Source organism: Volvox carteri, assembly GCF_000143455.1.
Source record: "Volvox carteri f. nagariensis unplaced genomic scaffold VOLCAscaffold_9, whole genome shotgun sequence".
NCBI classification, from domain to species: domain Eukaryota; kingdom Viridiplantae; phylum Chlorophyta; class Chlorophyceae; order Chlamydomonadales; family Volvocaceae; genus Volvox; species Volvox carteri.
The window spans coordinates 2,013,805-2,027,051 of record NW_003307552.1 but is presented as its reverse complement, the minus strand read 5'-3'; the positions used below and the strand labels follow the sequence as shown (position 1 = coordinate 2,027,051).

Here is a 13,247-nt window from a genome sequence, read left to right as displayed (position 1 = left end):
GCGGCCGCCACCTCCTTTTGCGCTGCCGTCTCCGGCTGGTCCCAGGCTGCTGTCCCCCTCACCTTCCTTCCCATCGCCACCATCCTTGCCGCTATCGCCTCTGGTCCCAATGTTGACAGATTCAACCCACCCTCCACCACCACTATCACCACTCATACCACTGCGACCGGTCCTCCCGTCGTGGCCGCCGTCCCCATCACCACCATTCCCTTTTCCACCCTCAGCGCCACCGCCTTCCCCGCCACCTCTTCCACCGCCGCCATCGGCATCATGGTCCTCTCCGCAGCCACGCGCACCAGCGACGCCTCGCCAGCGACCAATCCGACCTCCTCGCCCATTGCCCCCTCCACCACCGCCACGGCCACCGCGATCACTTTCAATTCGGCCACCACCACTGCCGCCGCCACCTTCCCCCGCACCCACTCCACCACCACCTGCCCACCCTTCGCCGCCGCCACGCGCACCGCTGCCTCCGCAGCCAAGCCCGCCTCCGGCGCCCCGAAATCCGTCCCGACCCGCCAGGCCGCCGTCAAAACCTGCATCATCATCGCCTCGACGACCGCGCAGGCCCCCGCCGTCGTCGCCATCTTAATCATCACAGTGACCAAATCGCCGCTGCGGCCCAGGGAACTCCAAGGCCGTTGCCATCGGTGAAGACAGACACCCAAATGCAGCACAGAGAGCAGTCTGGCCGTCTCCTCGTGGACGGCAATTACCGTACATATGCCACATCAGTTGTCGCGACTTTTCTTCACAAGACAGCAAATGTGTTACACAGCACCGATTGAACTTAACCCTTTTTTTGAAACCAATCCTTCTTCTGGAAACTTAAAAGCAATGTGCACATCGTTACCGTGCAATTTCTCTGATTATGGTTAAAATTAGTTGCTCTGTCATCGGTTGACCTCAAAAGTTCAGTGCGCTGTGAGTGTTACGCATTGCTCGGATGCGTCCTGCATCATTTCCGCCATTTGCGCTTTGCATATTGTTTCGATGGAGAGTTGCAGAAGATTGTGTAGACTAAACAGACGGTTTGTCGACTTGCGAGCGGTGTGTCTTAGTAACGGGGTTTCGGGTGCTTACAATGGCTGATACATAGCGCTCTTAGTACCACTTTGTGGAAAGCTGATTACACATATATTGCCTCTGTCACATAATTTCTATATATTTTTTCTACTACTTTGTGATAACATATAGTTTTATTGACTCACTCGTTACGCTGAATGTTTGAGGTGGCGCACAATAAGGCGTACGAGTTTTTGATTCAACAATTTAGCCATTTGAAAGCTTCTCGACCTCCGCGTTACACATAACAGTCCGGCCAACCTGCCACTGCCTGCCAAATGCCGAACTCAAGCCGTTTGGAGCTCGGTCAAATCCTCTCGAGCTGCCACGATTGCGCTTCCGTGGATTTGTAACAGACGCATTTGTAACAGACGCATTTCCTGTTTTTCCTTGCTATGTGAAGTCGTTCGGTGACGGTGTAACAAGGTGTCCGCAAGCTGTTTGGGCCGGTAACGATGCTGGACAGACAATGCCAGAGATAGAAGGGCAGGCAGCCAGATATCCACCTGATCATCGCAGATATGCACCAACTTGTTGGCTTAGATGCGACGTAGCATAGCGACTGGAGCCCCTAAGGCTGGTGACCTCCATCCTAGTCCCCGAAATAAAGCAAGTCGTCGGCAGCTGAGTCTCCAATTAGTAATACTGGGCTGTGGCAGGGTTTTTTTCTGGGGATGTACGGGCCGCGCCGTGGCAGTCACGGAAGGGAGTTGCGAGGAAGGGGAGTTGCGGCGAGGAGGTGAGGGGCTTTGCGTGCGCGATGGTGACTCATGGTGATTCGGCGGTATGGCCTAACAAACAGCAACAGTGATTACATGGTTACCCAAATACCAGCGGTCCGCTCGGATCCACATGGAACATCATTAACTCTTTCAAACGTTAATTCGTTGATTCGTTCATTTACAGTGTCCCTTTCGAAAGCGAGAAAATGATATCCACCATGCCTAGCATCAGCTCGCGACTCGAAGAATTGGTTTCGCGAAACGGCACTACTTCCATCCTGCAGCGAGCATCGCTCCTCAGACAAAAGATGAAAAGGGACCTTCCTTTGAGGATACCGAACCTTCCTCGAGGAGGAAAGCCCTTACAGCAATATGCCAGTTTGAGTCATACAAACAAGGCCGCGTAAACATGAACTCGCCCCGCTGCTGTGGCTGCTATTGCCGCACTCCCAGAAGACCTATTGAGGGCCAACGTATTGCGACCTTAAGAGGGTGCGACTGCTGCGGTTCTCAGTCTCCCTCCTTTCACACAATCACAAACGCGAACGCGCAAGTCAAGACCGAACTTTCGCCTCGCGGCGCACATCTATGAGACTGCACTACACCTCTTAAGCAATCGCCACCTAATCGCAGAACTGACTCGCTGGTCGGAAGTTTCTCTCACTCTCAAAGTTTATGCTCCGGCGCCCACACATTCCATCTCGCGCTCCTGGAGTTTTCGCAGCACGTGCACGCTGAAGCTGTCTTCGTAGTCGGGTACTGGGGACGGGCCAGTCAAAGTCACCGGATTGGGGGTTGCGTTGCGTTGCCGCGCCGCACACCTGCTGCTGCTGCTGCTGCTGCTGCTGGTGTCATCGCTTGTTTGGAGCGGGGCCTCGCGCGCCGGCCCCCTTAGCGCCGCCCTTGGTGCCCTGGGTGATGACCTGGCCCAGCAAACCCGGCGCGCCCCAGACCTGCCCGGAGCGCATAAAAAAAACAGGCACGCATAAGGAAAAAGACATACGCACATTAGCAGATGCTTTACTCTGCAGCACCGCGGCTGCCCCACCTAACTCCCCGACTGAGCCAGGATATTCGCCGGAGGCCCTTGAGGCCCCTCTTCTTCCGCCCAACAACATCCCCGCCGGCCCAATCCACTTCCACAAGGGGAGGAGAGGGCCCGCGTCTGCGGCACCTCCCCACCCGCGGGGCCATGGGGCCTTGTGGTGACGTATCGCACACACGGGCGGGGCAGTTGCACGGCCCCGGAGGAGCTCCTCGCCTTTTATTATTTTGACCTTTCTTCCCCAAACATAACTGCCGACAGCACTGCCAACCTCTCCAAATCCTGATAATCGCCACTTTTGAACACGGCTTGCAGCCAACCTCCCGAACCTCATTCCATGCACATGTGCACAAAGGTAAACTCTTTCCGCTCCCCGCTGGCTCCCCCGCAAAAGTTTTACCTGCAGGTTGGCTTTGAGGTGCAGGAGCTCGAACTCGTCCAGCTGCGTTCCCGTCAGCATGCCGTACACCGCCTCGCCGACACTCCGCCCCGCCGACAGACCCGTCAGCACCCCCGTCATAAGCTTTACCGCCACTGCTGGCGGCGCCGCAGCGGCCGTCACCACCACAGTCCTGCACGTACACACATAGACACATGGACACGTGTAGTCGAGGAACACTTCGGCGGTCGTACCCGTTAGGGTACGGTTAGGTGCCCCTGGGCAGGTTCAGGCCCGGATCGATATGTAACAAACACACACATACACAAACACATAGAACGCGAAAACCCACACATAGCAGAGACCCGCTGCTATAGCCACCTTAGCAATGAGGCATCGCCCTCGCCGTTGCCATTGGGACGCAAAGAAAGGGGGGCAGAGTCTGAGCTCTACCCAGGGGACCTTGTGGGGCTTTTAGAGGGGTTGGAACCTGTCCGTGTGTGGGCAAACAGAAGAGGCTTCTTACGTCCTAATTCCCCCGGAGACCGTTCCTACGACGTAATCCGCAGCATGTGGCGAGATGTCTATCTATAGATCGGGGCCTCAGCTTCTCCCGCCCGCCTCGGCTCATGCCTGGCCTCTAACACAATACAATACACACATGCATGCACACGCCCAGACACCCAGACACCTCGTCCATGACACACGAAAAACGCAATGATCCCTGTTTCTCCCGCCCTCTTCCCCCTGCAGACACACAAGCACACAGACACATGCACATCCGAGCTTTACGCAAAAAGGCAATCTGTGTATACACACCAAACACGCATCCGCACCTCACGCCACGCGCCAGGAGCAGCGCCGCCACCCTCCCCGGCGACTCCAGCCGCCGCTGCTCCGCACTCTTGCGGTTGTCCCTATACAGCTGCGCCCAGTAAGCCTCGTCCGTGTTACACCGGTCAAACAGGAGGGCCGCGTCGCACCCGCTCAGATCCGCAGAAGCCAACACCGAGGGCACCACATGAGCCGCAAAGCGCCCCACACCCAAAAACAGCAAGCTGGAGGAACCCGCCAGCAATCCCGCATACAAGTCAGGCGAGGGCGCGCGGCCAGGCTCGCCCATGAATCCGCTCCACCACTGCACCGCCGGCAGGGCCGTGAGGAGCTCCGGCGCGGACATGGCGGGTATGAGCGGGGCCATGTAGGGGCCGCGGGCTTGAGCGAGTGTGGAGCACTCGTGACGGGGGTCGATGATGGGGGTGACGCGGCCGAGGTCCAGGGGGGGAAGGGGAGGCGGCGGCGTGGCGGAGTCTGGTGCCGTACCATCGGCGGCGGTTGTTGAGTGGCAGGCAGCCAGGGCCTGAACAGGGAAGGGGGGTTTAGGGGTTTAGTGTTTAGGGGGAGGAGGCCCCTGCATATAGAGCCCTGCAAAAAGCTTAGACAGGGCAGTTTGCCAGCGTGCTGCTGCGCACACCGGAGGCCCAGCACACATACCTGCAGACTGGGTGCTCGTCCAACCCAGGCGCAGTTGGCGGTCAGGTATTGTACGGACTCCCATGGCAGTCCGTCCAGGGCGGGGTCCAAAAGCAGAGAAACCTGATGGGACATACATACATACAAACAATCATACACAATTACGTGCCAACCCATGTACACATCCACACACAGACGATCATTGACCGGGGCACATGAAGGACAGTGGCATGGGCTGGGGCTGGGGCAGCAGTGGCGGGAATGGTAGTGGCGCCAGCAGGCCCCGTTGCACCACACCTCACCTGTCAAATGGAGGTACGAGTACCCGTACCCGCAGTACCAGCACCAGCGGCATCGGCACGGGGAGCGACGGGGAGCCCTGATGGCGTGCTGGCCGACTAACACCTTACCCCGACCCCGGCCCACCAACCCCCGGCCCCAGCCCGCCACCCCAGCCACATCCTCACCTTATACTTGGGTGGGCCCCCTTGTGCGTTCTTGTCTTTGCCCCCTCCCCCCACCTTCTTGCCCTCAGTGTGCTGTGGGGCGGGGGGCAGTGGGGGCAGTGCGGCCTCCAGCCAGGGCTGCAGAGGGACCAGCCAGGCCTCGAACTGGCGGCAAACGGGTTTCAGACACGTGGGGGGGGTTTAGGGTTTTAGGGTACGGTTAGAGGGGTAAGGGATTTGAGGGATTTGCGGGGTGGAGATAGGGGGAAACGAAAAGGGAGATGGGCAGTACAAAGGGGGAATGCGGAGGAGCGGGAGCTCTCCACATCAAACCTGGGTGGCATTACTGCATGCGGGGGAAGGTGAAGACGGCGATCCTTTGCGTCTAGAAAATCCCCACATCCAGACATCGCCCCCCGACATCGCTCCCCACGTGCCCCCTTTTTCCCCTCGGCCCTTACTTGACTCAGTAGCCGCAACCAGGCCTCATTTATGGCTAGATCAAATACGGGTCCCCGGTCCAGGGGTGACTCCGCTCCCCCCGGCTGGCCGGAGGGCACCGGAGAGGGGGCTGCTCCGGGCCGTGTGGTCTGATGCTTACTGGCGGGCCGCTTGGAGGCTCCGGAACTCGTCTTGGAACCTGGGTCGAGTTTAGGTGTATGTATGTGCGTGTGTATATTGGAAGGGGAAGGGAAGGGGAGGGGGTGGCCGGGACGGAAGGGGGATGAAAAGGACAGAAGTAAAGAGTAGAGACTGGGGAGGAAGGTGTAGATAAGGGGATGTTATGGTAGGAAAAGGGGGAAGCCTTTTGGGTCTGGCGTTTTTCAGGGTGATGTGATGTGTTGTGGGCCGGTGCGGTGTTCTAAGTGTCGCGATGTGCCGGCACGTACACACCAGCACCACCGCTTGCAAGTCCTGCCTTTCTTGCATTGGACCTAATGACGTCGCAAATGAAAGCCCTGCAACCGCAACCCGCCTCCCCCTCCCCGGCCCTCCCTGCCATCCCCACCCGACCCCTCTCCGTGCCCCCACCCTTCTTGGGGGGACCGGCAGCGGCCGCGTCCTCCGAAGCCACACCGATACCCTTGGCGGCTGCGGAGGAGATACCCTCCCGGATTTGTCGCTCCACACCCCTGATGTATGGGGGGGAGAACCGTAGGGTGGGAGTTGGGAGTTGGGAGTTGGGGGTTGGGGGTTTGGGAGCGCGGCATTGGGGGGAATGGTGGTGTTGGTGGTGTGTGTGTGTGTGTGCCCAGGAGGGCGGCAAACCAGGAGCTAACGAAGGTGTGGAATGCTGCAACCCGGGGAGCTCCGACCGACATACATACATACATACACACATATAATCTCACGTACACACGCACTCACCTGCGGTACCCCCTGAACTCCTGTTTGAGCGCATCCGCTGAGGCCCTGTTCACATCGACCCGGTGGAGCAGGCAGATGCGGGGAGCTCCACCCCCACCACCGCCCCCAGCAGCCCCCGGACCAGTCCCCGGATCCAGCTTCTTGCGACCTGGTATTGGGGGGATGTCTCACTTAGCAGTACGTACGTCACGTGTACGGATGCGGCAAGCAAGCTCATGTTGTCCGCGTTGGACCGGGCTTGGGGCGATTTAGAGGTAACAGAATCCGGGGTCCCGGAAAGCCCCGCAGTGGACGGAGTGGCGGAGGCGGTACAGGTGGCGGAGGTAGTGAAGGTGAGGAGGAGGAGGAGGAGGAGGAGGAGCCGCTCAACAGCCGCTTCTGAATAATTGCAAAACACACATACACATACACAAACTGACACACAAACACACACACAAACACACACAGAAGTGCAGTGTACTAGGACCGTCTCCCTCCTTTCCCTTCCACCGAATGTGACGTTGTCGTCCCCCCACACCCCCTCCGGGTCGCCGCCTTCAAGAACGCCTTTTGGTCAGTTCTACTCTTGGTACACTCTTGCCCTGGCAGCAGCTTCACTTGTTCGTGGTTCGTCTTTTCCCCCACACCTCCCACCACCCACACACGCCGACTACCCCCCAGCTCACTCTTCTCCTGGGCGACAGTTGGTGGCCCCTGCTGGTCGGGGATATTGAGAGCCGCCGCGAACAGCTGGGAGCCGTCTGGCGAGAAGTAGAGGCACAGCACCCGCAGATCCTGATAAGAGGGAGGGAGGGCGGGAAGGGGTGTATGTGTGTGTGTGTGAGAGAGAGAGAGAGAGTGTGTGTGTGTATGCACCCCCCTTCTTTCTCACCTTCCCCCTCCCCCTCCTCCTAGCTCCTCTTCCCCCCTTCCTTATCCCTCCTCGCACTGTGCCCTAACCCGCGCTCCGCCCCCTCACACTACCGGCGGCAAAGTCATCAGTTGCCGTTCCACCGACGGCGCCGTCGCCACATCCAACCGTGCGGCGGCGCCCTTCAGCCCGCCCAACAGCCGCCGCAACGCGCTGTAGTGCGGGTTGTCGCCCGGGGCCGGCAGCGCCGCCGCCAGCGCGTCCCGCTGCGCCAGCGCCAGCACCTCAGGCTGCTGCGGCGGCGCCGCCGCGCGCAGCAGGTCCTGGCCCGCCGCCGCCGTACGACAAGACTGTGCGAACGCCAGTGACCGACAGGCCAGCGCCGGCGCCTGCTGCCCGTAACACCGCGCCAGCTCAAACGCCGCGCGCTCCGCCAGCCGCCAGTCTTGTACGGCAACCGCTGCTTCCATTGCTGTCCCCAGGATGGCGGCGGCCTGGGCCCGCAGCCGCAGCGCCGCGGCGCCCTCCGTGGACCGAGCGGCCGCCGCCGCCGCGTCCGCTGCCGCCGCGAAAGCGCTGACGGGGCCGTTGTCTTCGGTTTCAGCGGCAGTGCCGGCTGCGGCGGCTTCTTCGCCACTGCTGCGCCGTGGCGACGGAGCCGCTGCCGTTGCCGCTGCTGCCGGAGCCGGCGGCGGTGTAAAGGGGCGCATGGGGTCCAGCGCCGCCGGCACCGTTGTGAAGAACTTGAACTGCAGGCAACGACCTGCGGCACATACATACGTACATACACACACATTACACACAATACGATACCATACACCACCACAAGATACGCCGTACACCTCGGCTGTTTGTGAGCTAAAGGTTCAGAGCACGCTCAGCATATATACATTTGCATTCTCGTCCTCCTCCTCAGCATCCTCATCACTCCTTCTCCCATTCTCCATCCGCATCACTCCCAAGCCCCTCCCCTTCCCTCCCCACCGCCACCGCGACCTCACCCGCCACCAGCAGCGCCCTAGCCCGGTCCCTAGGCGCCGCCGCCACCAGCGCCGCCGCACCGCTGGCCAGCGCCAGTGCCGAGTCCTCAGGCCGCAGACCCGGGGGAGGTGGGGGACCGCCGCCCGTCTCGTCAATGAAATCAACCACCACCTGAATATAGCCGACATAGAAAAGCAGTTGCGTACAACGGAACGGGCTTGGTGACAACGGAAAGTTAGTTGGGGACAGCGAAAAGTAGGTGAGGTGAGGTGGCGCGAGGTGAGGTGGGTGAGACGAAAGGAAGAGGTAAAACGCAGGTGTGGATCTGTACATTGGCCATCTGAACACGGAAAAGGTGGGCGGGCAGGAGGGCGTCAAGGGAGAGAGGAGGTGCGGGCCGGAGCTTATTAAAGGGAAGAAACCCAGGAGCCCCACCACCACTATACCAACCACCACCACCACCACCACCACCACCGACACGGCCGTACCTTGGCGTCCTGCCCCCGGATCCTGGGGAACTTGGGTCGCGCCTTCTCCCGGTCCTCCGCCGCCAGTCGCTCACGCTCAGCTGCCGCCGCCAGCTGCACATCCGCCAGGGCGCAGCGCACCCGGGCCAGCAGGCGGGTAGTGGGCGTTACGACCCGTGGGTCCAGATCCCGGGGTGTGGACTCCGTCTGGAAGCGAACCGCCATCTCCTCCGCGGCCTGTGGGGTTGATCAGCATCAGCATCATCACCAACATCGGCATCATGGGGAGGAGGGGGACGCGGGAAAGACGAACCACGAACGAGTGAAGCTGCTGCCAGGGCAAGAGTGTACAAGAAGCAGAACGGGAAGGGGGGGACGGGGGAGGAGGGGGTAGTGGCTTATTGCATTCGGGGGTGGGAATGAAGGGAAGTGGTGGAAAGGGAGAGCATGCTACTGCCTTGCCGTAACGGAGGAGGACAACAACCGGGAATGACAACGCGGGGGTGAGCCAAGCGGAGCCTTCTTCACCCCACCCCACCCCACCCCACCCCACCCCACCCCACCCCACCCCCCCTCCACTCGCACATGCGCATTCCTTACACCCCGTGTCTCCCGTGCCCTCGTCCTTGTCGCATCAGATGATGCCGAGTTTCCGTACGTACGTACGTACGTATGTACGTCTGCCACGGTCGACCATACCTCCCCACGGCCGTTCACACCCTGTCACCCACCCCCTCCTCAACAAACCTTCACACACTCCCACCCACCCCTCACCCCCACTCCACTCCTGCCCGGCCACCCCTCCTCACTCCCCGCACTCACCAGCAGCACCTTCTCCACCTTCTTGAATCGGGGCCTCAGGTCCTTCACCGCGGTGGGGTCAGCCAACATCAGCTCCGACTGACAACAGGTCACAACCGGAGGGCCCGGAGAGGGGGACGGGGGACACAGCGGGCAGGGGGCAGGGGGCAGGGGAACAGCCGGGAGAAGGGAGTCGTAACGCAATTGTGGTTGACGGCGGCGACTTCAGCAGCTGTGGGGCAGCTGCCGTGTACGTTGCAATCTCTTTATCACCAACCTCAGGAACAAGAACAGGGGTGCGGGGATCTGCAGGACCAAACAGAACAAGAGTACGGACATCATACACTCGTACGCAGCTCCCATTCCCCCCCCCACACACACAATCAGTCTGTTCAGTTCAGTCGTGCAGCGGAACACACATACATATACACACACATACACACACGTCCTCCCCCACCTGCATCAGCAGCGCCTCGATGTGCGGTATGCCCACCTCCCTAGCCGCCAGGGCCATGATGGCCTGGTTCACAAGCGTTACCGCCTGGTCGTACGACTTCCGCCACGTGCTAACTCCCTTTCGTGGGAAGAAGTAAGAGGGGCGGGGGGGCAAGAGAGTGTTTTTTGTCTGGCACATTATTTGTGTGTGGGGGGGAAGGGAGAACATGGTGGTGGTGGTGGGTGTGTAGTACCCGGAAAAGTCACTGAGTTCGGCCCTCATGGGTGATGAGGAGAATGCGGGTGGTGTCTCTCCCCCCCCCCCCCGGGAATCGTCGGGGAGGGTAGGGACCGCCAGCAGCTGGTGGTCGCTCGCGGGTGGGGGGGTACACACAACCCTACCACGCACAACTGCCCCAACTGGGGTATCGTCGCCGCCGCCACTCCTTGGCCCCGCCCTGTGGGCGTCTGTTAGACGCTCCTTGTTTTCCTCGCTCTTCACCCCGCTCAGAGCTGCTGTTGGGCATTCCGCTCCCACTCCCTCCCACTCCCCCCTGCGCCCAAGCGGTCACTCAAATCCTGGCGGTCGGTCGTGCCACCCGAAGCACACGAGCACCCCCTCCCACCCTCACTGGACGCCACCGCAACCCACCCACCCGCCCTCAACACACCTGCGCCCGCAGCATCTCCATATCCGCCAGCAACAGCCGAGCCAGTCGTACTCGCAGTACGGCACCTGCAGCGGAGGCGGGCTTCTCTGCGGACCGGTCGTCGCGGGCAAGCGCCAGGAACAAGGCGATACCGCCCTGTCGGGAAGGGGTTGGAGGAGGGGAGGGAGGGGAAGGGGGGCCAGGGGGAAATGTGGGACACACGCACTTATCCTCGCCTCTATCGCTTCCTCAGCCTGGGCATCGCCGCCGACAGACAGATATACATACCTACATACATACGTATACAAAGGTCCGCACCTGCAGCGCCTCCCTGGCATACGCACTGGTGGAGTCCCTGGCGGCTGTACGGCAGTCCACGTAATGGACGAGCAGCTCCGCCCAGAAGTCAATATCGCCTCCAAGTCGCTGAGCCGTCTGCTCGTTAAGCGAGGTGAGATGGAGCCAAGAGGGCAGGGCGGCAGGGAGGGGCACGGGGAACATCCTGAGAAAACACCCTGGGCGCACTTTGTGAATAAATAAATTCAACATCATTGTACAACAGATATTAATTATGGTAATTGTACCTGTCAGTGCTTCCAGTTCTGAAAATCGGACACAGGGGATGAAAGGCGACGCGAGGGGAAAGGAATGCAAAACCAATAAGGAAACAAGTCACCAAAACATCTTTCACGAAACACTTAAAAAAATTAACATACAGTTATATCCCCGGCTTTCGCAGCCAACAGTGTAATATAAGCCTAATAGATATCATATATTCTTATACATATATGCATATATACATACATATACACACACAAGCACACTCCATGTTTATGCGTTCCCTCGCGTCTGCACAACGTGCACCTGTGAAGCCCCCTCAACTCCCTCAACCCCCTCACCCACCTGCACCAGCGCCACCGCCTCCCCGGGGTTGGCCGCCGCCAGCTCCGCCCTCCCTAGAGCCAGCAGACACCTCGCCTCCGCCTCCCGGTTACCGCAGTCCGCTGCGTGGTACCTGGCGTGACTCAGCAGCCGCCGGGCGGCCGCGTAGTGGCCCCTGCGGGCCAGGAACTCCCCCTGGGGGTGCGGGGTGGGAGTGAGGGGTGAGGGGTGAAGGGAGGTTTGGGGGGATATACATTGGGTGGTCTGGGGTGCGGGGGAGAGTAGGGGAATGGTACGTGGGGAGGTGGTTTAGCCGGGTTATATGGGAAGGAGAGGGGAGCGCATTGCGGCACTCACTTAGCTGTACATACATACATGTAGTCCTGGGTACTGGGATGCACCAGGAATGGGGGGGAAAGGGTGACGATGGGAAGTGAAGTGAAGGGAAAGGGAAGTGAAGGGAAGGGAAGTCATGGCTGGTACCATCGTTGGCCTGTCGCTGCCGATATCCTGTTATCTTTTACCTGTGATGTGACGTGACGTGAGGCGGGGGGGAAAAGTCCCTCCAGCTGAAGATGGGCGCGCAAAGCTGGAGGCTACATAGGTGTGCTTTGCGATCTCCGTATATATGTCGTGGATACGCGTATAAGAATAACGAATAAGTGAAAGTGAGGTAAACGATTCTGAGCTGTAGCAAGGTGATGGTGGTGGCAGTGGTGGTTATATTGTAGGCCATTGTCGTACCTTTTTGAGCCATACGTCGTGCAACGTGTACGGCTGCAGCAGCAGCTGCCCGGTCACGTGACCCAACAAACTGCCGCTGCCCGTTGTGAGAAGATCGGTGTTACCGAGCTCACGCGCAGCCTCCTCCATCCAGTCAGGCAGCGGCACCTGCGCCGCAGACCCGCCCGCAGCAGCGCCAGCGGCGGCGCCGTCAAAGTCCGCTGCCGACGACGGCGGCTCCCGGACGCCTCGGCCGCCGCCCGCCGCGGCAAAATCCGCCGCGGCAGCCGCATCCGCCGCCGCCGCGGCGGCCTCGCTGGACTGCTGCGGTTGTAATGTCGACAGCGGCAGGGGAGCGGCGGCAGTGCTGGCGGCAGCGGCGGCGCGCCGTACGCCGCCGGCCAGGAAGGAAAGGCGGCCAACGGCCAGGGCGGAACGCGGTCGTGCAGCCTCCAGCTTGACCGCGGCGGAGCGGACCAACTCCGCCAATTCGGCCTGCAGTGCATGCGTAGTATGAATATATATGCATATAAATTTCATATTTATATACATATATATGTATATATGTATACATACATATATGCGTCTCCATTCTCCAGACACAGCAGACATGCCCAGGTGCGGCCTAGTGGCCCTAAGGAATGCGCCAGGATCGATCCCGACAAGTTTGAGGGGGCAACGGGGTATCGGGGGAGGCGGTCGGGGGGCTGCCAGCAGGCCAGTCAGAGGACACATACACACACACACGGGGGTGATGATATATAACCCCCACCCACCCACCCACCCACCCACCCACCCACCCACTTCACACAACCATACAAAAAACACACATACCTACACTGTACGCAACCCGGTAAACCATGATAACCGCATGAACACACTAACACACACATCAATCCAAAAAATACGTCAAGGCTGCCTGCCGTACTGCCGTACTGCCGCTCTAAAAATATGAGGTGA

The 13,247-nt window shown here is 60.0% G+C and overlaps 2 protein-coding genes across 2 annotated transcripts in view; one reads left to right on the top strand and one right to left on the bottom strand.

Moving 5' to 3' along the window:
- Positions 1 to 654, top strand: part of VOLCADRAFT_88676 (uncharacterized protein) — a gene marked incomplete at both ends in the record, with an annotated part of 15,004 nt that extends 14,350 nt beyond the window's left edge. Inside the window, one exon of the mRNA XM_002948340.1 lies at positions 46 to 654. Coding sequence (XP_002948386.1) covers positions 46 to 654 — 609 coding nt within the window. The remainder of the gene's footprint in view (positions 1 to 45) is intronic.
- A 1,984-nt stretch (positions 655 to 2,638) lies between these two features.
- The window catches only part of VOLCADRAFT_88675 (uncharacterized protein), a gene marked incomplete at both ends in the record, with an annotated part of 26,681 nt that continues 16,072 nt past the window's right edge, over positions 2,639 to 13,247 (bottom strand). The window contains 18 exons of the mRNA XM_002948193.1: positions 2,639 to 2,740; positions 3,233 to 3,404; positions 4,048 to 4,571; positions 4,706 to 4,807; positions 5,152 to 5,223; positions 5,592 to 5,770; positions 6,163 to 6,263; positions 6,499 to 6,646; positions 7,164 to 7,272; positions 7,462 to 8,111; positions 8,350 to 8,500; positions 8,818 to 9,033; positions 9,619 to 9,696; positions 10,055 to 10,171; positions 10,704 to 10,838; positions 11,001 to 11,117; positions 11,586 to 11,759; positions 12,309 to 12,611. Of these exons, the coding sequence (XP_002948239.1) occupies positions 2,639 to 2,740; positions 3,233 to 3,404; positions 4,048 to 4,571; positions 4,706 to 4,807; positions 5,152 to 5,223; positions 5,592 to 5,770; positions 6,163 to 6,263; positions 6,499 to 6,646; positions 7,164 to 7,272; positions 7,462 to 8,111; positions 8,350 to 8,500; positions 8,818 to 9,033; positions 9,619 to 9,696; positions 10,055 to 10,171; positions 10,704 to 10,838; positions 11,001 to 11,117; positions 11,586 to 11,759; positions 12,309 to 12,611 (3,450 nt within the window). The remainder of the gene's footprint in view (positions 2,741 to 3,232; positions 3,405 to 4,047; positions 4,572 to 4,705; positions 4,808 to 5,151; positions 5,224 to 5,591; positions 5,771 to 6,162; positions 6,264 to 6,498; positions 6,647 to 7,163; positions 7,273 to 7,461; positions 8,112 to 8,349; positions 8,501 to 8,817; positions 9,034 to 9,618; positions 9,697 to 10,054; positions 10,172 to 10,703; positions 10,839 to 11,000; positions 11,118 to 11,585; positions 11,760 to 12,308; positions 12,612 to 13,247) is intronic.